The 24,741-nt window shown below is 34.9% G+C and overlaps 1 protein-coding gene across 1 annotated transcript in view; it reads left to right on the top strand.

Annotated features, from left to right (window-relative positions):
- Positions 1–24,741, top strand: part of LOC105213761 (probable G-protein coupled receptor B0563.6) — a 70,755-nt gene that overhangs the window by 24,157 nt on the left and 21,857 nt on the right. The window contains exons 3-4 of the mRNA XM_054231665.1: positions 7,392–8,864; positions 12,887–13,040. Of these exons, the coding sequence (XP_054087640.1) occupies positions 8,586–8,864; positions 12,887–13,040 (433 nt within the window). The 5' untranslated portion in view covers positions 7,392–8,585. The remainder of the gene's footprint in view (positions 1–7,391; positions 8,865–12,886; positions 13,041–24,741) is intronic.

Genomic DNA, 24,741 nt, shown 5'->3' with positions numbered 1-24,741 from the left:
ACAAGCCAGCGACAATTAATGAACTTCGTACGAATATCGAACGTGAAATTGCAGCAGTATCCACCGATTTATGCTTGAAAACCGTCGAAAAGTGGATACAGCGTCTGAACTTCTGCAAGCGTGCTCGTGGTGGCCATGCAAAAGAAATCGAGTTCCATACATAATGGCATCTAATGTACTTTCACAGGAATAATTAATTGATATCCCAAACTATTTTTGTAAAAAGCTTTCTGAACTTCAGGAATTCAGTTTCAAATTCATCTCTGAAAATCACCAGAGCCTCCTATTTATTCCTGTTACGTCTCAAAGCTATGGGAATCAAGAATTCCGATTTTTGGATATCATAGTTCTTTGACTATGATCACCCTAAATTTTAAGTTTCAAAACTTATTTCTTGTTTTAAACACATTCAATTTTATCTAAACATAGTTTTTTAGGTGTTTTCTTTCTTAAAATCAAAGCAAAACTATTTCTTAAATTTAATAATATTAATCTAAGTCTTCTTTTATAAGTCTTCAGTAATACAAAATAATAAAAATGCCATAAAAAATAGTTAATCCAAAATAAAGAAAAAGAGTTGATATAGTACAATGAATCCTTCACTCACAGTCATACTACCAAAATTAAAGATTTTATCCGTTTCATAAAATATGTGACAAGCAAGTACATAAACTATGAGAGTGAAGAGTTACTCAATTTAATAATAGTGAAAATAGAGAAAGAAAAAGTTGAACGCAACTACATAAAGCAATTAAGATGGTATCGCCAATTTGATGGACATGCGGAAATTGCCAAGGATATTAGGCAGACAAAATATTTTATGGACGTAAAAGACAACATCTCTGCACACAAACATGCTCCAATGTTGATAAAAAAAATATATTTAAAACAAAAAATCAGGTCAATGACATGCAAACATTATGCTTACAAATATTTATAGAGTTGCTTATTAAAGTGAAAATAAAAACTGAATTGTTTAACAAATTATAAACTCAAATAAAAAAGTTAAAAAAAAAACTCTAACACTTCAGTTCGTTAAGTTTTTGTTGACCAATTTTTTCTTCTTTTATATAATAATTCAAAGCACATCCCCTCCCAACCATGCATACTTAATGTGTTTAAATCGTGACATTATTAAAGCATTACGGAAGGGGGAGGAGCGGTAAATTGTAAATATATAATTTGTAGGAAAAGCAAGACACCGTACCAAAATAAAAACGAAACGAATCAATGGCAGCTTTGACGTGCTTTAAGTTTTCTGTCGGGCGCCCTTAGAGAGAAATGTGGCAAAAAGTTTTAATTTCTTGACGCTTCGCGGAAACTGTCACAGGCACACACAAACGTACATACATACGATGGGATTTAAAAGATTAGGGCGCCACGCTTTGTTAGCACATAAAGAATACAGCGGCATAAGTAAATTTATTAAAAAGAAATTTCGTTCTTCACACATTTGAAATTGGATAGAGAGTTACATATATAAGAGGGTATAAAATATGTCTTTGAATTTCCTATGTTAATTCATAAGATAGGAACATATAGGTAGTAAAATTAACAATGAATCCCTGAGTGACAATATAAAAATAATTTATATATTTTTGCGTGTAAACTGCTGGAAGGGTCTCTTACGCAGTGTGCGGAACAATTAAGTTAAGTCAAAGATTATGAACTTTTTTGGCAAAAGCTGCATATTATTAGGTTTCTCATTCTTATTTTTTAAAGAGCTTCTGAAATTAACATTCAGGAAAGCAGCTCGGTCACGTCATTAGGAAATACGGATGAATAAGGTCTTTTCAAGCTATAGAGAGCAAGTGAAAAACTAAAGGGTTTTCCAATAAGAGACGCTACAAAAGTTTTTTTTTTTAAAATAACAATCATTTTTTATCGATTAAATACTTTATTTCTGTGAAAGTACATTCGATTCTCTTATGTATGGAAATCGACTTCTTTTTCATGACCTCCAAGGGCACGCTTGCAGAAGACTCGACGCTGAACCCAAATTATCGACGGTTTTCAAGCATAAATTGGACGATACTGCTGCATAGACGATCGATTTGACGTAGCCCCACAGGGAACAGTATAAAGGCGTTAAAACGCACGACCTAGGCGGCCAATACAATGGACATTTCGTGAGATAACACGTTCACCAAACTTGGTTTTCAATAAATCGATTGTTACATTCGCTATGTGGCTTGTGGCGCCGTCCTGTTGGAATCAAATATTGTCCAAGTCCATATGATCCAATTCAAGCCAAAAATATTCAGTTAGCATTGAGCGATAGCGATTTCTATTGACGGTCTTTATAATCTCGGAAGAAGTACGGCCCAATGACGTCGCTGGAACATAAACCCCACCAACCGTAATTTTTTCGGGATGCAATAGTGACTCATGAAGTATAATACATGTGGATTGCTGCCTGACCAATAACGTATATTTTGCTTATTGACGACGCCATTCAGCCAGAAATGAGCCTAATCGTTGAAGATGATTTTTCGATGAAAATTCCAGATCATTTTCAAGTTGTTGCTCAGCCCAATTCAGGAACATACGACGATTCGTGTTGTCAAGAAGCTTCAGTTCTTGCGGCAATTTTAACTTGTAAGGATGCTGGCCAAGATCGTTTCGCAAAATTCACTACAACGACGTCACAGAGATGCTCAACTCATGAAAACGATGTGTGAGAGAATGATTTGGTTCTTCCTCAATTGATGCGTTAGCTGCAGCAATATTCTTGAAACTATGACTTCTTTGTCTCACTGGCACGGGAACATTTTGTACTGTGCCTGACCAATTCAATGGCAAGCCTCACTGAAGAGAAATGTCAAAATAGCGGCGTCGTTTGCTGTTCCTATCGGTCTACTTTTGTAGCGTCCCATTTGAAAACACTTTACTTAGCTACCTTCTCTTGTAGTATTTTGAGAGAATATTATATTTAGGTTTTAGAGAGAGACAAGATTAGCGCAGAGTGATCTGATTCCGATTAACTGTTCTGAGTAATAATTGTACCTCTACACACTACTATTAATCTAGTATAGCAAGTATGAAGGATAACCAAAGGACTGGTTAGTCTTTATAAGACGATCTTTTAAAGCAAGAATAAGGTTTTGTCCTTCGATGCCAGTATCATCTACCGATAGTAGTCTAGTATTTAGTATACATCCAGTCACGATTTTCAAGCCAGATTAGAAACTGCCTTAATTGTATGGATATGTGATGTTCACAGTAAAATTTTAAATCAAAATCATCTGTAAAGTTTATGCCCATATATTTAGGTGTATAAAATTGGTATAACTTTATAACTTTTTTTTCACGACACTCTCCACATTAATTTCATATTTGGCTTGTTAGCGAATGTCGTCACATATGTATGAAAAATGTATAAAAAAAGATTTCTACGAGTATTATTATTAATGTGTGTGTGAGTCTCTCGCTTGCCTTGGTCCATCACTTGTTCAAGCAAATAGCGAGACAAACGCACAATTGGATAAACAAACGGACTGTGAAATGGACAAGCAAATATACTCAAAGGAATGAAGGCAAGCAGCAATGAGATTGAAGTAAACACAAATGGTGCATGGTTGGTTGGTTGCTTGACATTTAAGGTGGTTGACAAACATTACATGCATACTTATACACATTCTTGACTTTTTCACGGAAATATATACATATCCAAACATATACATGAACACCTAACCACAACTAGAATCTCAGCTGGCTGCCACAACTACACAGAAGATGGCTGGAAAGCAGCGAAAGTCGAGTTATTGACGCGTCTGTATTAAAAAGATGAATGGATCTGTAGGAAATTAGTTGATCTTAATAAAATTGGTTTAGACTAGACATCGACTTTCTTCAGCCTCGGAATTCCAAAATGAGAACGTTCATCAGGAACTGAGATACCGAATTTATGATAGTATTCAAATCGGACAATTAGTATTTATGAAATTATATAAATAATTATTTCTGTAATTATAAAATTTGGTCTCGGAATCGGTTTAGTTGTTGTTGTTGTAACGATAACCCAAACCTGACCGAACCGTTAAGCTTTGTCTAATTGGACAAGGACCTTTTTGGATCTGTAAGTTTCATGATCGGCTTAGTGTTTTTGGAGTATACTCGGATAGTTTGTTTAGAATAAAATTCCCTTTTTCTAATTTTTTTTTTTTTTGCTTAAAGTATAGTTTAATAAAACCGGAAAGAGGGAAATTATATTCCTAGACTTTTCTTGGGTACTTTAAATGAGTCTAATCTTCAAAGTATTTTTTAATGAAACCAAACTTTGCATTCTCACCTCAAAATGTTCCTACTGGGACACTTTTTTATACGCATCCATATATGTATATTGCAAAATTTCACTTCAACTTTTGCTTTAACGCATCAACGCACACATATGGAGGCAGCTGCTGGTACCTGCCTCAAGCAGCAAGCCGACTACAGCCAGACAATACAGCAAAAGTGTACGTCAAGATCCTTGTAGGCAACTATTTTTACAACACAGATAATTATATATGTGTTCATTCATAAGGCACTCATATAGTTACTACGTGGCATTGAAGTGCTTTTCTTAGCATATGCATATATACATAAGTATATTCATACGCAGCCATACTTTGCTGATTACATTTATTTCAAAACTACAAATATTTACGCAACCTTTTTGCGGTGAATGGGTACATCCGTCTTTAGCAGACTGACATTGTAAATTTTATTTGCACTATTCCCATATGCATTTATGTTTATGTTGCCTGCTTTCTTTTCTTTTTATTCTACATCTTCTACTGCCCTACCGCCACGCATTAAGAACTCCATTCTCTTATGCCGCACAACTGGAGGCCATGTCGTGTACGCAACATCCTTTTCAATATGCTTTAAGCAATGGCAGTTTATTTAAAGTAGTCTGTGGTTGCGCACAGCTGAGTTTCATTTATTTACTTCGCTATCCTACTCGTTCTACAGTGAAGATATTTTAATTCACTTGCCCAAAACCCATTGGAGTAATTGCTGACATAATTATTTACAAGTTTGCTTTTGTTGTTGTTGTGCTTAACCAGTTTATGTGCTTTAAAATGTAATTCAATCCAGCTTCTTTGCTTATTGTTTTTAAGTTTTACGTCAGTCTCTCTTAAGGTATGGGGCGAGTATTAATGAACGATTGGGTCAATCACTATGCAGCTTTCTCATTTAAATTCGGAAAATTCTAAGAATAGCAGTAAATTCTCGGAGTTTTGTTAAACTTTTGGGTTATGTGAAGAATATTTAACTCAAATCACTATAAATTAAATTAAATGTACTTACGATTAGCCGTAGAAGCATTAGGCTTCAGGATTTCCGACGACATTTGAATTGTAGATAGTATCCAAACATAAATATAGTACAAAGAAATCCCTCATCATACTCTCGCAACAAAGTTGCAAAGAGAGTATTGTAGTTTTGTCCACATAACGGTTGTTTGTAAATCATAAAACTAAGCAGGTTAGATATGGGTTGATATATATGATCAGGATGACGAGTCGTGTTGAAAATCGGATGTCTGTCTGTCTGTCCGTTCGTGCAACGGATAACTTGAGTAAAAATTGAGATATCTTGACGTAACTTGGTACACATGGCACCGTGAGAGGATTGATATTAAAATGGGCGTAATCGTAGTATTGCCACGCCCACAAAATGGCGAAAACATATAAAGTGTCATAAGTAAACTCTAAATGAAATTATGAAATTAGTATTTGGTAGAGAAGTTCACTCTAGGGAGGGGCATATTTGGATGTAATTTTTTAAGGGGGCGTGGTCACGCTCTCAAATATTTTTTTGTATATATTTTGCAAACTAATAAAACTATATAAACCAAACTTTTTGCAGTCATTACGTTCCCCATTACGGACCATAAAAATGGGTGAAATCGGATAATAACCACGCCTACCCACCATACAAAGTTTAGGTTGAAAATCACTAAAAGTGTTAATTCACTAACGAAAAACATCAGAAACACTTTACAGAAGAAGTGGCAAAAATAAGCTACACTCAGATAAAAAAAAAATATGGAAAATGGGCGTGGCATCGCCCACTTATGGGTCAATAACATTTTCTTGACACTCTGATTACACGGATGCGAAGTCGGTTCACAACCACGACTACTTCCCATATAACTCAATTTTGAATTCAATCTGATTTAGTCGATTTATAATATATACCTCAGGGACAAATGAAGATAGCGGAATAAAACTTAATGCAAATACTGTGGCTTGAGCTGTGACACTTCTTGTGGAAAAAAAAAATGTCGAAATCGGACTATAACTGTTCAATGCCCTGGATATAGAATATGAAGAACTCAGTGCCTAAGGTTAATTTTTCACCGAAAATATCGGTAAATCTCTCAGATATTTTAATTCAATTCAGAGGGAATCTTTTCCATCTAGTAGTGTGTCGCTATACCAATAATGGTAAAAATGGGGTCGTAACTTCCCTAGCTACCATATACCTAATTATAGGTTTTTTCAAAAATACGGTGGCCTTTACTCCGCATATATCGGTTAATATGTGAGATATCTTAGCAAAATTAGGTGGGCGTATATTCTTGGATATAGTGTACCTTGGTGGTGAAAACGAGTGAAATCGGTCCAGAAATTACCTCAGTCGTCATATACTATATATGTTGATTTTCGTTATTCTAGTGGACCTTATGCCGAATATATGGGTCGAAATTGTGCATTATCTTAATAAAACTATATCAATAAATTGCGAGAGTACTTGTTTTCAAAAACGTGTTGTTATTTTGATGGTAATTTCATACAAATCCTCGTTAATATTTTCAAAAAATTTGGGACGATTGTCACTAGCTCCTGTTGAGACTAACTTTTCAACAGCAAAATCATTCGCTATGTTGAGGAATAGATAGTAATAGCGGACTACTAATACAGACTACAAGATGGATGCATAAGAACCATCCTACCAAGTTTTCGGATTTTTTTGTGAGTCTTAAGCTCTCCAATACTGTCCGCTTACTTCCTTTAGGCAATCCAATTACTTACAGTACAGGTTTAAATTAAACGTTTAACCCTAAGCGAGCATCTCTGAGTAGATTATTCTCTGCCAATCCCAGCCCGACCATCGTTTGTCTCATGTAGCAATTCTGTTACGATTCACTGAGGCAAATTTGGTCCATGAAGACACTTTACTAAAACCGTCTATTGCAAAAATAATGGATTTATTTTTACTAGACCTTTGTTATATCCGAGTACCTAAAACAATGTATAAAATATATAAAAGCCGATTTGCTCCGAGATCAAAAAATATGGGCAAATACATTAATGCCAATATCCCTCATAAAAATATCATAAAAATATAATATTTTTGTTGTAACATAAATATTAACGCACATTTTTATTTCATTTCAGGTCTCACACTGTTCTATAAAGCGACTGCTACTGCCATAAAATATACACCAAATAGAACTACATAAGCATACCGCCGTCAATGCGAAGATGTGTCACAAGCATTATAAAACGATTATGTTGCACGCTAAAAATAATAACCGTAATAATGCCAATAAAATTAACATTGTAATAAAAATTAGGTTGGCAAAACAACAACAAAGACAATTAAAACAAACACAGCAGGTGGCAAGACATTGTGGTTTGCTGTGGCTCAGCGGAGGGAGCAGTGGAAAATTCCTACCAGATTTTTTGGCTATAAAAAGAATGTGTATAAGTGAAGGGAATACTTGTGGTGGAAGTAAATTTATGCGAAAAGCAACCAAAAATGTAGACAAGAAGAATGTGAAATAATTGCAAAAACAACGAGAGTGATTAAAGTGAGAAGAACAACGAAAACAGCAAACGAAGCGAAGGTTATTTAAAGCGGGCATCTAAAGTAATTTATTTTATTTAAAAGCAATAAAAAAAACTATTGAGGGGCAGAAAGATAGATTTAAAAGAAAGATAAAGATAAAGTGACCAAAAATAACTTCTGTGAAATTGTTGTTGTAAATCTTGCCTCCAACATTTTTACTGCTCGCCTTTGACCTGCAGCTGTGATGCGTTTCGCAGGAGCGTGGCATTTCCGTTAACACTCTTATTGCTGCGTTAACCTCGCACTTCCGCCAACAAGACAGACATTGCCTTCACAAATCACTGCTGCACGAGTTGCTGGCGTCACTACTGCACTGCTGCACTTGCAAGCTAAGCGTCGCTGCTGGCGTTGCGTGGCCTGACGTGGCCTCAACAGCCGACGCAACAATTTGCAATGCAAATGAATTGAGAGGCAACAACAACGCAAACAAACAACAACTACCACAACAAAATATAAAACAAAAACAAAGTATTATAATAAACCAACAACAACAAGAGCATAAGATTATTAAAAAACGGCATTGCATAGCGACGTCAGCGCTTTCACCTTTAAATTGCCTTCACTGCGCAACGCTTCATCCCTTTCCTTGCGTTTCGTTTCGTTTTCTATTAATAGAAAGTTTCACACTTTCGACAGCGCCACTGTCGCCGCCCTTTGCCAGCCACTCCACTTAAATAAACCTTCGTTTAACAACACATATACACCTTTACCTGCCACAACAGAACGTCGCCGCCGCCGCCATGATAACACGCTTGTACAACACCGAGGAGGACCCGGCGCTTTGTTCCTTAATTTGGGGCAGAAACTTGAGTGCGTCGACGATGAGCGAACAAATCGATGAGGATGGTGCGACGACGATTGTCGGTAGCGTCGCTGGCGCAACACCAACACTATATAGTGCGCACAGCAGTTTTGGTGTTGGTAGCAGCAACGCCGAGTCAGACATAGTAATCGGCAGCGCGGCGGTGAGTGGTGCCGGCGGCAGTAGTTTACGTGATGATTTTTTCATTGCCAACGAGGTAAGTATTTGTGCGGGGCTGTGGCTGATTATTTTTTTACTTTTGTTTTCAGTTGCTTTTGCTCTTGTCTTCATTCCGTTTGATGAATGAAAACTGCCAATATGCGTGAGTTTGTCGTTGGACAAGTGAGACTTTAATGTATCGATTATTTTGAAAGTGATTGTCATGACATCGGTGTGATGCTAATTTTACGAGGTTCAAAAAGGTGAAATAAATTTAGGTTAAGGGAACAACTGTTTTATATTAAACCATAAGTCAAAGATCAGTGAAATTATAGCGATCTTATAACTTTTCCATAACATTATTGTAGTAGGAATGGAATTTTTATTTAACATAGGGATCAGTCTTGACGGTTTCCACTTTTTGTTCTCTAAAGTACTTTCTAGCGATACTTTTTTCCTTGAGAGCTGAGATCTGATAGGAAAAACCGCTAGAAGCCAGATCCAACACGGATTATTATCTTAAACTATTGGTAATATCATGTCATAGTTTTATTACTACATTTTGATCAGCCAGAGTAGCGGCAACCATTATAAAATAATTTTAGAATTTAGTCTAACCCTGATTTCAGAACTAGGGAAGGTTTGATCAGATTACTTTTACTCTTGATATATCACCCATATTCACCACAACACTGTAGTATATCCAAGCTTATTCACCCACCTTATATATTTCAGTCATGTCCACCAGGTCTTACATATTGACCGATAAATGCGATACAAACCCAACCGAAAATTTGAAAATCCTTATATAATATATTTGAAGGCCCAATTTTTATAATTTTTTATACTCTCGCAACAAAGTTGCTACGAGAGTATTATGGTTTTGTCCGCATAACGGTTGGTTGTAAGTCCTAAAACTAAACGAGTTAGATATAGGGTTATATATATCAAAATGATCAGGGTGACAAGAAAAGTTTAAATCCGGATGACTGTCTGTCCGTCCGTCCGTCCGTGCAACGGTTAACTTGAGTAAAAATTGAGATATCTTGACGAAACTTGGTATATATGTTCCTTGGGACCGTGAGAGGGTTGCTTTCGATAATGGGCAAAATTGGACCACTGCCACGCCGACAAAATGGCGAAAACCGAAAACACATAAAGTACCATAACTAAGCTTTAAATAAGGCTATGGAAGTAAAACTTGGTGCAAAGGATCACACTATGAAGGGCCATATTTGGATGTAATTTTTTTGGGAAAGTGGGCGTGGCACCGCCCACTACTAAGTCTTTTGTACATATCTTGTAAACTACTCAAGCTATATCAACCAAACTTTCTAAAATCTTTATTTTAGGTACTACCTTATACAGTCCAAAAATGGAGGAAATCGGATTATAACCACGCCCTTCTCCCATACAAAGGTTATGTTGAAAACTACTAAAAATGCCTTAAATTTCATTATAAAGAATGTACAGAAGGGCTCAACCCAAATTGGTATACAAAATTTTAAGTGGGTGTGGCTTCGCCCACTTATGGGTCAAAATCCATATCTCCGAAACTACTCGACCAATATCAATGAAATTTGGTTTGTAATATTGCATCCCAACGATATGTTGTGAAAATAGGCCAAATCGGTTCACAACCAAGCCTACTTCCTATATACCAGAACTTAGATTACTTTACAATATGTAAAGTAAGCACTAGTAAAGATAGCGGAACAGAATTTTGCATAAATACTGCATTTATAGTGTGGCAGCCCCTTTCTAATAATCGCTGAAATCGGACCATAGGTTTTCAAGGCCCCTATATATCGTACATGAGGACCTCGGTGCTTCTAACCTATTATTAGGGTTTCCAACTTTGAATGGACTTTATACCATATATATGACGAATATGTGGATCAAATTGTGTATTATATAATATTAATAAAAATAAATAAATAAATTGCGAGAGTATAAAATGTTCGGTCACAACCGAACTTAGCCCTTCCTTACTTGTTATTATTATTATCATTACCAGGAAAAAACATCACTTTCAAGAGTCAGTCAAAAGTTCCTCTTATCGGCATTTGGGGCTCGAAAAGTAAAAATTCAACCATTTTATCGAAATGTCGATAAGAGGAATCAGATGAATTTTAAAATTGAGTTAAAGGGAAGATAGGCGTGATTTTTACCCTATTTCATCCATTTTCATAGTTTGTGATGAAATGTTGGAAGAAACGTTCCCAACAAGTTTAGTTGATATTACTTTAATAATTTCAGAGATATGTACATAAAATTTATAACGGCCCGAGCCTAACCCATTTAAATTTACTAGTTTCGAGATCATTAGATATTAAATGGGTATTAAAAAAATCAAAACTGAATCTCCTCTGAGTCAAAGTACAAGCATTTCCCCTAAAAAATCGCTAGGTTAACCTCGCAGTATTTAAAATTTCTTGAATATATACGATATTTGACACCACTTGCAAGTAAATATACCCACAAAAATTACCCTTCGTCCACTACGACGCCATCAATTTAAATTAACAAATTTGGTATAATAGAAATAAGTTGAGAATTCGCACGAAACTTCGACAAGGTCGTTTACTCAAGGCTCAATTGGGCTGCTATCGACGCATACAGCCAATAGAGATTCCTGTGCAATATACATGTATGTAAATTTGAGTAGCAAATTGAAAATTGAATATTTAAATTTCGTCCACAAAAAAATAAAATTCCAATGAGCACTAGGTATAAAGTAAGTTATATATGAAAATGCACGATTATTAGGGTGATCCTTAGAGTTATAGAGACAAATTTTTATAAAGTCCTCTAAAAAGCAAAATTTATTTATTATGAATTATATTTAAAGAATTGTAGAAGATTTCAATATGTTAATCCTAATCCCGTTTAGACTATTAGAACCGCTATTGAGTAGATCCCTGTGAGTCAGGCCTTTGAGGCCAGGTTTTGACGAAGCAATTGAGGCTGAGAAAACCTACCAAAATCTTAAGAACAACCCTAACATAAAGACATATACATATACATACAAGTACAAGTATATATTATAACGCTACTTGTTCATTTGTAAATTCTCGGCGCGCCTGTAGTTATGCTAAGCAGCCCTAGACCCATTCACAGAGACGATGACACAGCGCCTCTCATTCAACTGCAGACCCATCAACGATAACGGGAAAAGCAGAGCTGGAGAAGATGAAGAAGAAATTGATTTGCCATACAAATACTAATACTAATGGCAATGAGCGAGCGCACGAAGTGGGTAATAGGCGATGGACGAGGGGCGAGGAGCCTACAGCTTGCAACAGCCGCAGCAGCAGTACTAGCAGTGATGGCAGCATGTAAAAGTGGCGTTAGACGCTTTGTAATGACATTGGTAGACACAGTCGTGCAGCAGCGACTTGAACACGGTCGAACTCACTTGAGCATCGAGCAGCTCGTGCCGCCCTTTAAGCCCTTTGCTGTACGTATTGTAGGACATGCAGACGGCAATGAATGGGCATAGTAATGACATAGATTATGTCAACCTTCTGCTTTTCTTTACAGTCATTTTTTCCCACTGACTTATATATTCCTCTACGTTTTTTGTCATTTTTTTTTTTTTGCTCGCAACACTTTGTTGGCAACATTTTAGCGCAGCTTCTTTTCAATTTTTCTTACTTTTCATTGAAATTTCCATTTACTCGTTTAACGGTACGTGCCAGTATGCGGCAAGGCTTACGGTATGTGTATTCGTGCTTCCATGTAAGCGCGTATGTGTGCTTCTGCAAGCCTCACTGTAATGGCTTTTATTGTACTGGATAAATGTTTATATGCACAAGCATTTGGAAGGCCATTTAATGCCGCTGTTTATTGCGAATGACATTTTTAACAACGTCCATACCTTTTCTTCGCTGTTTCTCACAACAAAAGCCGCCTATTTATGTACATACACGTACTTGTTCTTGTAGGCATATGCAGCGTGTATGGTGGAATTTCCAGCAGTGATCGCTTATTTTTAAATCTCCATCATTTTTGCTTATTAATTTCCTTCTCCTTCATAATATACTTGTGTGCTTATTTTCCATTTCTTATTTTATGCAGTTCCCTGAGGATCCACGCACAGAGGCTTTACGCGAGTACTCTTACGGCATTATTTTACCAATAATCTGTTCGCTCGGCATCATTGGGAATGTCCTTAATCTGGTTGTACTGACGCGAAGAAATATGCGCGGAACGGCTTATATTTACATGAGAGGTGAGTGGAAAATTAAATATATTCGAATATAAAGAAAGGAGTGTCAATTATTTAAAGAAATTTCAGCGAAAATTAATTTAAGTGATTATATGGGGGACAATGAGTGAATGAAGCAAATTATTTTTAAGTTTTAACTGATACGTTATAAATAAATATTTCCGGGTTATAGCAGAATATTAAATAAAATTATGAATAATTAACTAAGATGTCTTGAATAATATCCGAAATATATAACTTTGTATATGCAACATTGAGGGAGTCGATGAGACGTTTCGTAATAATCAAGTAAACGAATGAAATATGTCAATGGACTTCATAGATTTTGGCATGAAAATATTTAGAAACGTCAATTATAGAGCAGAAATAAGGAAAAATAGCGACCGATTCTATCAATAGTTGCTAGAGATAAGATAATATATCTACTTAAACTATAATCATGGATATTTGTGATATAAAGGGAAGTAAATCCTTCTATTTGGCTTACAAATTTAAAATTCGTGACTATAAATGAACAGATTTCGAAAAAACTTAGCTTTCCATAGAATCGTCACATATTAGAGACATTATTTGTTCTATATCTATATCTATATGTATAAGAGATATATCTCTATGATTGGAGTTTATAATGTCTCTCTTTCCTTTCTTAGCTAAAAACTAAGTTTGAACGTAGCAATGCCTACATTTCTACACATTATTTTACTCGCTCAGAGTTTAATCCATCTAACGGTTGTTTGTAAGTCTTAAACTAGATGAGTTAGATATAGGATTATATACATATATCAAAATAACGAAGGTGACGAATCGCCCGCCTAAAAATCGCCAAAATCAGACTATAAGGTTTCAAGTGCTTTTCAGTGCTTGTGACCATTTTTTAACCGAAAATGTAGATAAATCCCTCAGATATTGTATAGAAATTCAAAGGAGTTGTTTTCCATATAATATTATGTCTCTGTGTTAAAAATTGTCCAAAATCGGGTCAATACTCTCTAGCACGCATATACTTCATACACGGGTTTTCAAACTTCCAGTGGACTTTATACCGTATATATGAGTTAATACAAAGTTATTATGAAGTGAACATATAATCGTGGATATAATGTAGATTGGTGGCAAAAATATCCAGGAATTACTCAAGCTTCCATATACTATATATTAAGTAGGCAAATATCTCCCTTACGCCTTTACAGTGTGTTACAGTGATCGGATTTAGTTCAAATCTGCGCCGCATCCTTCGATAATCTGTTGCCATCTAGACGGCAACTTCATAATACTCCCCTCGTAGAAGGCCCACTCCTTGCGAAGAACTCGGACAGCCACTTTTCACAAGCCTCTTTTGAGTTCAACTTTACACCACCAAGGGCGTTCACCATGGACAAGAACCTTGGCGCTATGTCCGGGATATATGGTGAATGTGATAAAACCCCCCATCCGAGCTCCCGTAGCTTCTGATGAGTCATCAACGAAGTGTGTGGTCTGGCGTTGTCCACGTGGAACACTACATCCTTCCTGTTGGCGAATTCTGGACGCTTCTGGTGGATCGTCTGCTTCCAGCGGTCCAGTTGTTCGTTGTAGATAGTAGAATTAAGCGTCTGGCCATATGGGAGCAGCTCATAGTGGATGATTCCCATCCGATCACACCAAACACACAGCAAAACCTTTCTGGCCAACAATACCGGCTTACACTTTTATAACTGTTGATCGCAATATCCAAACTAATTATGCATAGCGTCGTTTTGTAGGTTATGTCAAGACCATTCAGATATACTATGTAGTATTGCCAGATATGAGCTCTGTAGCGCTTTATTCATAGCCGCGAAATTCAACAGACAAAAAGCGGAAGGGAGATATTAAGATTTTCTATACGATATATGTATAATATTTTAATACATAAATTGCGAGAGTATAAAATGAGCGGATATACCCGAACTCATCAATTAATATGAAAAATAATATTCTTAGTACAACAACCTTGATCTTAATTCAACCTAAATTCAGTCCTACATCAAAGAAAATTTGGAGCTTCTCAAAGTTTACTAAAGCAACCAACTAGAGTCAAAGTTAGTTCTCTCTAAATCCAAAGTAAAGAATACCGGTTGTATGACATTTGTCTTTTGTGCACATCGGGTTTTGATAAGCCACGCGACGGTGCTCCAAAAAAAAGAAGCAGGTCGAGAGGAAAAGATAGCAGGAATCATATCCTGTATATAACTGAACGTCCTACAGAATAGCGAGTTAACTCTTCTCATTTACAATTGGGCTTATATTGAAGAAAAAATCTTCATACAAATAATGACTAGTCAACCCACTCTCTCTCCCTCTCTCTTGCCTCTCATATTCGATGCCATTTCCTGCAGCAATTTGCATCTAAACAAGTACAAATTTATTTATCCATATATATTTAACCTCAATCGTAAGCGCATAAACTCATACAACTTATGCATTATGCATAAGCAATTATCTACACAAAATTTACGAACTTTTAGCCGAAGAAAAAACTATTTATGCAAGGGCGTGCTGAGCACACTATGTCGACTATATAGATATCTGTGGGAGACATTATCATTAACATAAGCATTATTAACATCATTAGAATCACATGTAGCGATTAATTTAGAGATGTGCCTACACGAATGCCAAGCAGAGAGATCATAAATTTTCGGTTCACTCACAATTCAAATTTTGTTGAGCTCGAAGGAAGCAACTAATAAGTAAATGCAGGCAAAAATATGAGGCACTTGAAGTGTGTTTGTAGTATGTGTGTGTGGATGGTATTTACTTTAGCTACTGTTACTGTATTTGGTTAAACAATTAAGCAAATGCCATTTAGGCCAATAAAAGAGGCAGAAAAAAATTAGTACAGGAAGTGAAGGAGCACACGAACAAATAAAAACTCATAGGAAATTCATATATGTATATATATGTATATAAGTAAGTGGAGCACACACGCCGCTTTGCGGTTATTTACCAAGTCATTGACACCAATTTGCTTCTTCCACCAGACACACATGCATATTACATACTCTACACATATGTAACTCCAACACATATACACTCAGAAACACACTCATGAGAATATATATCATACATTCTCTCGATTCCCGAATTTCATGCCAAAATTCTGCGCTGTTTTTATGCCACCGGCAAAACGTGTTTAGTGCCACGACATCTTGTTATTATTGCACGCCTTTGCTCGTTCCAAAGGTTGTTGCCACTGTGACTGACTTCATTATGTGGCAAGAAATGTCACCATTTTTCTAGCTATTATTCATGTTCTTGAGTGCACATTGCCTGCCAGTGTGTTGCTAAGGCCTTCCAGATATATACATATGAATATAAAGGATATGTATGTGTGAAGGCACTGCGAACACTTAAACATTCGTGGTTTCTTTCATTCAATTTTGGCATTTTTCGTTTGTTGTTTTTTGCAGATTTCACTATTTTTCTATGACAGCATGCTTTTTATGCCTTTTGTCAGCCATTATTATTATTTACACTCTTTTACACTTATTTCGAATTAAAAGCGAAACCATTTAAGATTTATGGAGATTGTTGCTTGGAGCATTGATAACGGCATATTGACATTAGAAGAGTGTGTTTATGGATGTTTAAATTCGATAATGTTTACTGCAATAAAAGGGTTTTCTATATAATTTTATAGATTGTTAAAGAGACAAACCAATAAAGAATCCTTATAACCTATAATATTCAATTCCTAAGCAAGGTTTCATAAAGGTTCTATTCACCAAAAGAATTCGATGAGCTCAGAGATACAATCAGATGTTTCTATGACATGTACTTATTAAAACACAAGAGCAATCTCTATTCATATCCTCATCGTTTTTCAATCAAACATAAAAAGTTCCGAAGTACTTAGAATCGTCATCGGTCGCCAAAGTCAAAACGGCTCAATTAAAAATCACATTTAATTACAGAAAAAACAACAATTTATATTTTAAGATTAAATTTTAAGGACTTAAAACTTTCCATGAGGAATTTCAGATAGGCGTCAAATGACAAATGTCAGATAGACGTCAGATGGGAAACGTCAAATTGTAAATGTCAGATAGACGTGAAATGGCAAATGACGTCAGATGGGAAACATCAGATAGACCTCATATGGGAACTGTTAGAGAGATGTCGAAAGGCGAATGTCAAATATGCGACAAATAGTTAATGTCAGATGGACATCTTTGTTTTTAATAATTATCTGTCCTAATTTCATTCCCTTAGCTTTCCTCATGTTTTGATTGACCAATTAGTTCCCAAGCGATATGTTTGAAAATCTGGCCATATGCTTATTAACGAAATTGTCATGTAGATGAAAAGATAGTGGACCTAATCATTGAATCTGTTTCGATCGAAAAACGGTTCGATTCGGTCGAAAAATGTTGCTTCGGAATCATTGACACCGTATCGAAAATAAAATGTACGATCACATTGAACTCACTTACCGACTCGAAAAAATACATTTCGCGGCTAATAGATGTCGCTAATTACGAAATCATTGAATCCGGAAAACCATTTGGATGTTTTTATGTAAATAATTACGAATGGCGGACTAAATTATGTTTTATATGGGTATTTTAGAGACAAGAGACAAAAGCACTTTAACAAAACTTAATTTGAAGCGTTTAAATACGATATAAAGTTGCCCCCCGAAAGCGCAAAAATTTTCTCAAAGAGCCACAGGCGAATTAAATACTTTTTATTAAGAAATTTTACAAGAATTAAACTGTGTGTATAGTGCAGCATTGTCCACGGCCTATGCGCACAATAGCGCACGGACAAGCCAGATACCTCACACCAACATGTCGCGACAAGTGTCTGTGAAAGCACGATTGTGCTACTGTATTCAACTTCGTAGGCAAGCAAAGCAGAATTTTGCGATCAGTTGACGCTAGAAAACAGAACGCACTAAAAATTCTCAAACAAATTTGGGAAACATGTTATTATACTCTCGCAACCTGTTGCACAGAGTATCATAGTTTGTTCACATAACGGTTGTTTGTGTCACCAAGAAATATAAGAGTTAGATATGGGGTTATATATACATAAATGATCAGGATGACGAGTAGATTTGAAATCCGGATGTCTGTCCGTCCGTCTGTCCGTCTGTCCGTGCAAGCGATAACTTGAGTAAAAATTAAGATATCTTAATGAAACTTGGAACACATGTTCCTTGGCACCCTGAGGAGGTTGCTTTCGAAAATGGGCAAAATCGGTCCACTGCCACGCCCACAAAATGGAGGAAACCGAAAACCTATACAGTGTCATAACTAAGCCATAAATAAAGTTATGAAAATGAAATTTGGAACATAGGATCCCATTAGGGAGGGGCACATTTGGATGTAATTTTTTTGGAAAAGTGGGCGTGACCCCGCCCCCAAATAGGTTTTTTGTATATAACTCGCAAACCAATAAAGCTATATAAGCCAAACTTTCTGAAGTCGTTTCTTTTAGCCATTTCCTTATACAGTCCAAAAATGAAAGAAATCGGATAATAACCACGCCCACCTCCCATACAAAGGTTAGGTTGAAAATTACTAAAAGTGGGTTAACTCCCTAACGAAAAACGTCAGAAACACCAAATTTTACATAAGAAAAGGCAGAAGAAAGCTGCACTGAGATTTTTTTACAAAATGGAAAATGGGCGTGGCGTCGCCCACTTATGGGTCAAAAACCATATCTTAAGAACTATTCGACCGATTTCAATGAAATTCGGTACATAACACTTTCTTGACACCCTGATGACACGGGTGGAATATGGGCGAAATCGGTTCACAACTACGTCTACTTCCCATATAACCCAATTTTGAATTCCATCTGATTCGTTCACTTTATAATGTATTCATAAGGAACCAATGAAGCTAGCGGAATAAAACTTTACACAAATACTGTATTTGAGCTGTGACATCACTTGTGGAAAAATTGTCAAAATCGAACCATGACTTTTCAAGGCCCCTGATATCAAACATGAAGAACTCAGTGCCTAAGGTTAATTTTTCACCGAAAATATAGGTAAATCCCTCAGATATTTTAATGTAATTCATTCCCTCTGAATTTTTTTCTTATAACAGTTTCTCTCTGTACCTGAAATGGTAAAAATTGGGTCATAACTTCCCCCAGATCCCATATACCTAATTATAAGTAATATTAAATTAAGTGAGCGTATAGTCTTCGATACGTTATATCTTGGTGGTGAAAACGAGTGAAATCGGTTTAGGAATTACCTCAGTCCCCATATACTATTTATGATGATTTTCGTTATTCTATTGAACTTTATGCCGAATATATGGGTCGAATTGTGTTGTCTTTATAAAATTACATCAATAAATTGCGAGAGTATAAAATGTGCGGTTACACCCGAACTTAGCCCTTCCTTACTTGTTTTTTTATTGAGAACATGAAAAGCATGCAGAATGCTTAATATGTTATAAAAAATAAAGCGTTGTAGCAAACATGATATAAAAAGACATTATGAACGTTGTCATAAAAATCTTGTAAATATCGAGGGAGACGCCCGAAAAAGTCTTCTTGATAATTACAAAAGAAATTTTTATTTACAATTAAATTATCAGCTATACTATCAAACAATCACATTTCTGATCTCATTAGAATTAAGCAATATAATAAAGAAATAAATATAGATAATTTAGTTGACCGTAATTTTTAAAAAGTACGTTTACTTATTTGTACGCACTGTTCCGTATTCGTGTTGTCTGCTCGTAGCTTTCCGTATGTACGCTAATAACCAACACAAGCATAACGTGCACACAGTCACGTTGGACAACACTGGTATAGTGTAAAAATGATTTTAAGTTTGTCACCAAAAAAATAACAAAAATGTGCAACGCAGTGGGCCCTTCATTTAAGTAAATTTAAGTTCATGAGGTCAGTTTTATATATTTTTTTAAATGAAGCAAAAAGCACAGACAATTTATTTTATCAAATTTGTCGATTTGTCGATAAAACAGTTTTAAGTTCTCACTTAATGGTAAAGCAGTTTATCGACGTAGTGAATGATTGCATAAAAAGTTCGATCGAAAATCGTATCGTATCGAATTCGAGTTCGCTGCGGATTCAATGATTAAGCCCAGTATATCACTTTCGATACACTAAAATTAGAATACCTGGCTCTCACTTCTTCAGCTATCAAAGTGATCTATCTAAAATTAGAATTCCCGGGCTCTCATTTCTTCAGCTATCAAAGTGATCTATCTGAATTCCAAAATCTTAACCTTAGTCAATTTGTAATAACCTTAAGGCGATTGATCAATTTATGGGGAAGTTTTTTAACTTAACCAAGAAGCGTATTTGTATCTATCCTCTCAGGTCGTTTTTAATTTCTCTTAGTACACCTATGAACATGCTTTGTGTGATTAGTGTTCTCATTTTTAATGTAGCTGCTATTTTCCGCATGAAATTATTATTGCTTTTCTTATAATTGTATATTTATTAAAGTCTAATAACCCAGTAATTCTATTCTCATAACACTTCTGTTCATGACCATTATGTACATTTTTTATATACATATTAAATATGGACTCAAATTAAGGTGAGATTCAGTTTTAACCTTAAGAACATGTGCAAGTTCATTTCACAGTACAACTTTATACTAATACGACTTCAAAACTCATATATTCTCAGTTAGTTATGGATGTTACGATGAGGATGACAATCAAAGGTTTTCTTATACATATCTATATAAATCTACGAAGCTGTGTGTCCTAAGAAAATATTGCCGTTATGCTTCAGTTGGCACTTATGATAAAGTTGTAGTTGCCAAAAAACTTTTTCGCATAAAAAACAATAGCCAAATGTGAATGCGTCACTTTTCGTGACATCAAAACGACAAAAGAGGCTCTCTCAACAATAGCTTGTTGTACTTTGCCCTTGTAGTTTGAGACAAATATTTATATACGTGGGAAAATATTATTCCAATGATTATATAAATACATATTCTAGTACATATGTGGAGGTGAATAAAGTGGCTCACTGTTTAGGCATTCAGTTATGCACTTGAATTTAGTCTTGTTCAAGTATAACGGTGGATATATGAAATATTGTGCTTTGAAAGGTGCAAAATAGTTTTCCGGCCAAGAGGTTTTTAAAGTTTCTGAAGGAACTATTGGTTGTATTTATTTCATATAGAAGGAGATACAATTTTGTATATTTTAAATTTACATAACATAATTAACGCTAATAAACATATGGAAATCTAATCCAAAAACATGTTTCGTTCCAAAAATAATATTCTTATTGGGAAAGCGTTCATTAATATTCAAATTAATTTTTTATAGTTATTATATAAATATTCATGAACATAATTTATAAAATGCTGTCCTAACCCTAATAACCTCTAAAAATTCAAATTCAAACTCACTTCCCATACCCTTTATTAAATTTAATCAAAATTACTATTCACTAAAAGAGTATATACACCTACCCACATATCTATGTATGTATATGTATGTACATCGCTCTATTCTATAAAACGTACTTGAATCATAGCGTGCACTGGCTATAGCTGCTCGTGCCTTTTTTATTGACATTGCATGCATGTTAAGTGTTATAATCAGCGCTTAAAAACCCAATTGACCCAGTGGAAGGATTTTAAGCAACAACCTTTAATTACACCATTTACACCAGCTCAAAAGCAACAACAATTGCAACAAAAAGGTTATATCTTGCATGTTACAAAGGTTAAGGCACGATTACAAAGCAAACAAAGCGAAAGCTTCTACTTATTGGGAGATCCTACAGTGAAATGAGGCGTTTAAAAAGTGAAGGAAAACTAGTTGTGCTGTGGTGGCGAATGGATGATATTTTAAACTTAGAGACATTTTTGTAGTTGTTTAAGAGTATTTTATTTGGGAATTCAGAAAATTAAAAAAAATTAAGAATTATTTTATCGGATTGAGAACCAAATACATATAACACGTTAATTCATATCAGTTCTATAATCACAAGAAATTGAAGCTTTTTGAACGAATCAAAGTCTTTGATCTACTTATTAAGTTTGTTCACTGTTCTTTTATCTTACATAAAATCTAGATCTAGAATAAAGTATTATATGGATACCTTATAAAATGATTAAGCACTCCCTATTCAATATTAAATATTTTTGTTGTGCCAGTTTTTATACCAGTTGAGTGTTCGATACGCTTCTCTCTAGAGTTTAGTGAATTAAAGGCAGTTATAAGCAGCTATATTATTGTTATAATATGAAGTATTATTATAATATGAAGTATTATAAAGTAATTGTATATACAGCTGAACTCGAATCACCGTAATCCACAAAAAAAAACTTCGAGCTAGAAAGAATTCCGAGTTACGGAAGGTAATTTGTATGAAATGCCAATTCAAGAGTTCGATTTATGGAGAACTTCGAGTTATAGAAGTTCAAGTTATGGAAGTTCAACTGTATTTTCCTTAGGAGCTTACATTACAATTTTTTTTAGTATAATTTGTCTTGATCAGTATATCACCATATTCTTCACGGGCTATTTTATTTAAATGATTCCAACAAGAACATTTTTTGAAATAAAAAAACTATAATCATTTAATTATGTACTAAGAGTTCATAGGTTATGTAAGGTGTAATTATGTTGTTACCACTTTTATTGGAGGAGTAGGTGATGAGCATTAAACACATAAAAAGTAATATTCACTTGCCACGCAACGATATGTGAATTTACACCATTAAAATACATAATTATATACATTATATGTAAGCACGTAGGTTCTCAAGTTCAGTCAAAAGTGAAGCTATATGAGAAAGTTGATTTCGAAGTATAGCAAGCATAAGTGCATTTAGTAACATTTAAGATCACGAACATTTATTTCCAAATTAGGTGATTTTCTTCCCCATTTATGGACTCCCAAGGTCCTAAAAATATCAAGCATTTTAATTAGAAAATATTGAGCTTCAAAATCATTTTAATTAGAAAATATTGAGCTTCAAAATCGAAATATTTGGATTCCAAATTCGAAAAAAGGACTTTTTAAAAAAGTATTATTAATTACAAGATATAATTATTAGATATCTAAGATATAGATATAGTCTAAATTTCTCTGAATTCAATGGTATATTAAACTTTTTCGCCAAGCTTATATGACAGATGTTATAAGGGGTTCAATATTTTTCAGTGTATACATTCTTATTTTTTTCGGAGAACAAACTTTGAGGCTAACTTCGAAAAACGGAGAATATAATTTTTTTAATTACGACTCCATCTCTTGGAAAAAAATAGTATATTCCAGAAAAAAAGTCGATTTTGTCGATGCTGGATTTCAATTATTTATTATACTAAGATCTTAGGTAATTGATAATTTCAATTGTAACAACAGGGTGAAGAAACAACAGGGGCATAATTTTACTCCTTCTCAACATTATACAAGCTTTTAAGGAATATGAGCGACTAAAAGTATAAAGAGCCGTTCTTTACTTCTCATAAATCACAAAGGCACTTAAACTCGTTGTGAATATTACAAAGGCAAAAAAATCGCGTAGACACACCCACTCACTATCAATGACGTCATTTAATTATTTTATAATTAAGATATCACATAAACTTCGTACATTTTAAGGCGTGATTAGTGGGTGTAAAATCTTGTATTTTATACCAGTAATCCACTATAAAGCTCGCATGTCTACAAACGATTTGTTAAATGAAACAAAATAAAAAAATACAAAACACTAATTGTTATATTTAACAAAAGTTGCGAAAATTAATGATTTCCACTCACGTCAAACACGCTTAAATCGCACACACTTTTCATATAAACGAAACATAACAGGTGTACCTTTATTTTTTTTGGCAGGTGCACACCTCCATGACGTAAATTCAATTGTAGCTGTCGATAAAGCTTTCCGTTTTAAATTCATTAATTCTTCATTAATTTCGCGCTTATTTTTCCGTCGCTTTTGAAGCATACACGCACCACACGCATTTATTTCTATTATCTGCAAATTTATGTTGCGTATACGCCGTGGCTAAGGCAAGCACGTAGGCCCGCCGTGAATAAATCATAAACGCACTTAATGCTGTCACAACGCCACTTTATGGCTATCTTATAGCAAAAATGTCATAGCTGGCATTTCCTGCCGCTTCAAGTGCCTGCACTAAATCAATGTTGATAATTTCCGCCAAATATGAAATACTTTTAGGTATTATGTGATATTGTACTTGTGTATATGGTGTGTGTGGTAGGCAAATTGCTTAGCAACATACGCGGAAAAATACAAAAACAAATTTTGTTGTACTTTTACTGTTTCATTATGTGCCTTGCTGCCAACTTAGTTGCACCCATTCCCGCGCAGGAGTAAACTTCGTCTTTGATGATCGACGCCGCCGCCATCATCGATATCAATCTGGTTTTGTTACGAATTTATGTACTAGTGTTTCCTGCATTGAATAGCCATATCGTGGCATATTACTTCGTCATCAGTAACTGTTGTGCAAATTCGAAATGAGTTTGCCACTGATTGTTGCGACATGTGTATGTGGAGATAATGCGCGACAATTGCTGGGTGGCAACATGAATTTATATAATACTTTTTGAATTATTTTTTATATGATTATATACAAATAATATAAATTTTAGCTTAATTAAGTAATTATTTTCTTAAATTATTTAGAAAAAGTTTAGTTTAGTTTAGTAAAAGGTTTTTCAAAAAGGACGCTTCAAAAATATACCG

This window comes from Zeugodacus cucurbitae, chromosome 5 (genome assembly GCF_028554725.1).
Source record: "Zeugodacus cucurbitae isolate PBARC_wt_2022May chromosome 5, idZeuCucr1.2, whole genome shotgun sequence".
Classification (NCBI taxonomy): Eukaryota; Metazoa; Arthropoda; class Insecta; order Diptera; family Tephritidae; genus Zeugodacus; species Zeugodacus cucurbitae.
The sequence above is the reverse complement of the archived record's forward strand: the minus strand, read 5'-3'. Positions and strand labels throughout refer to the sequence as shown.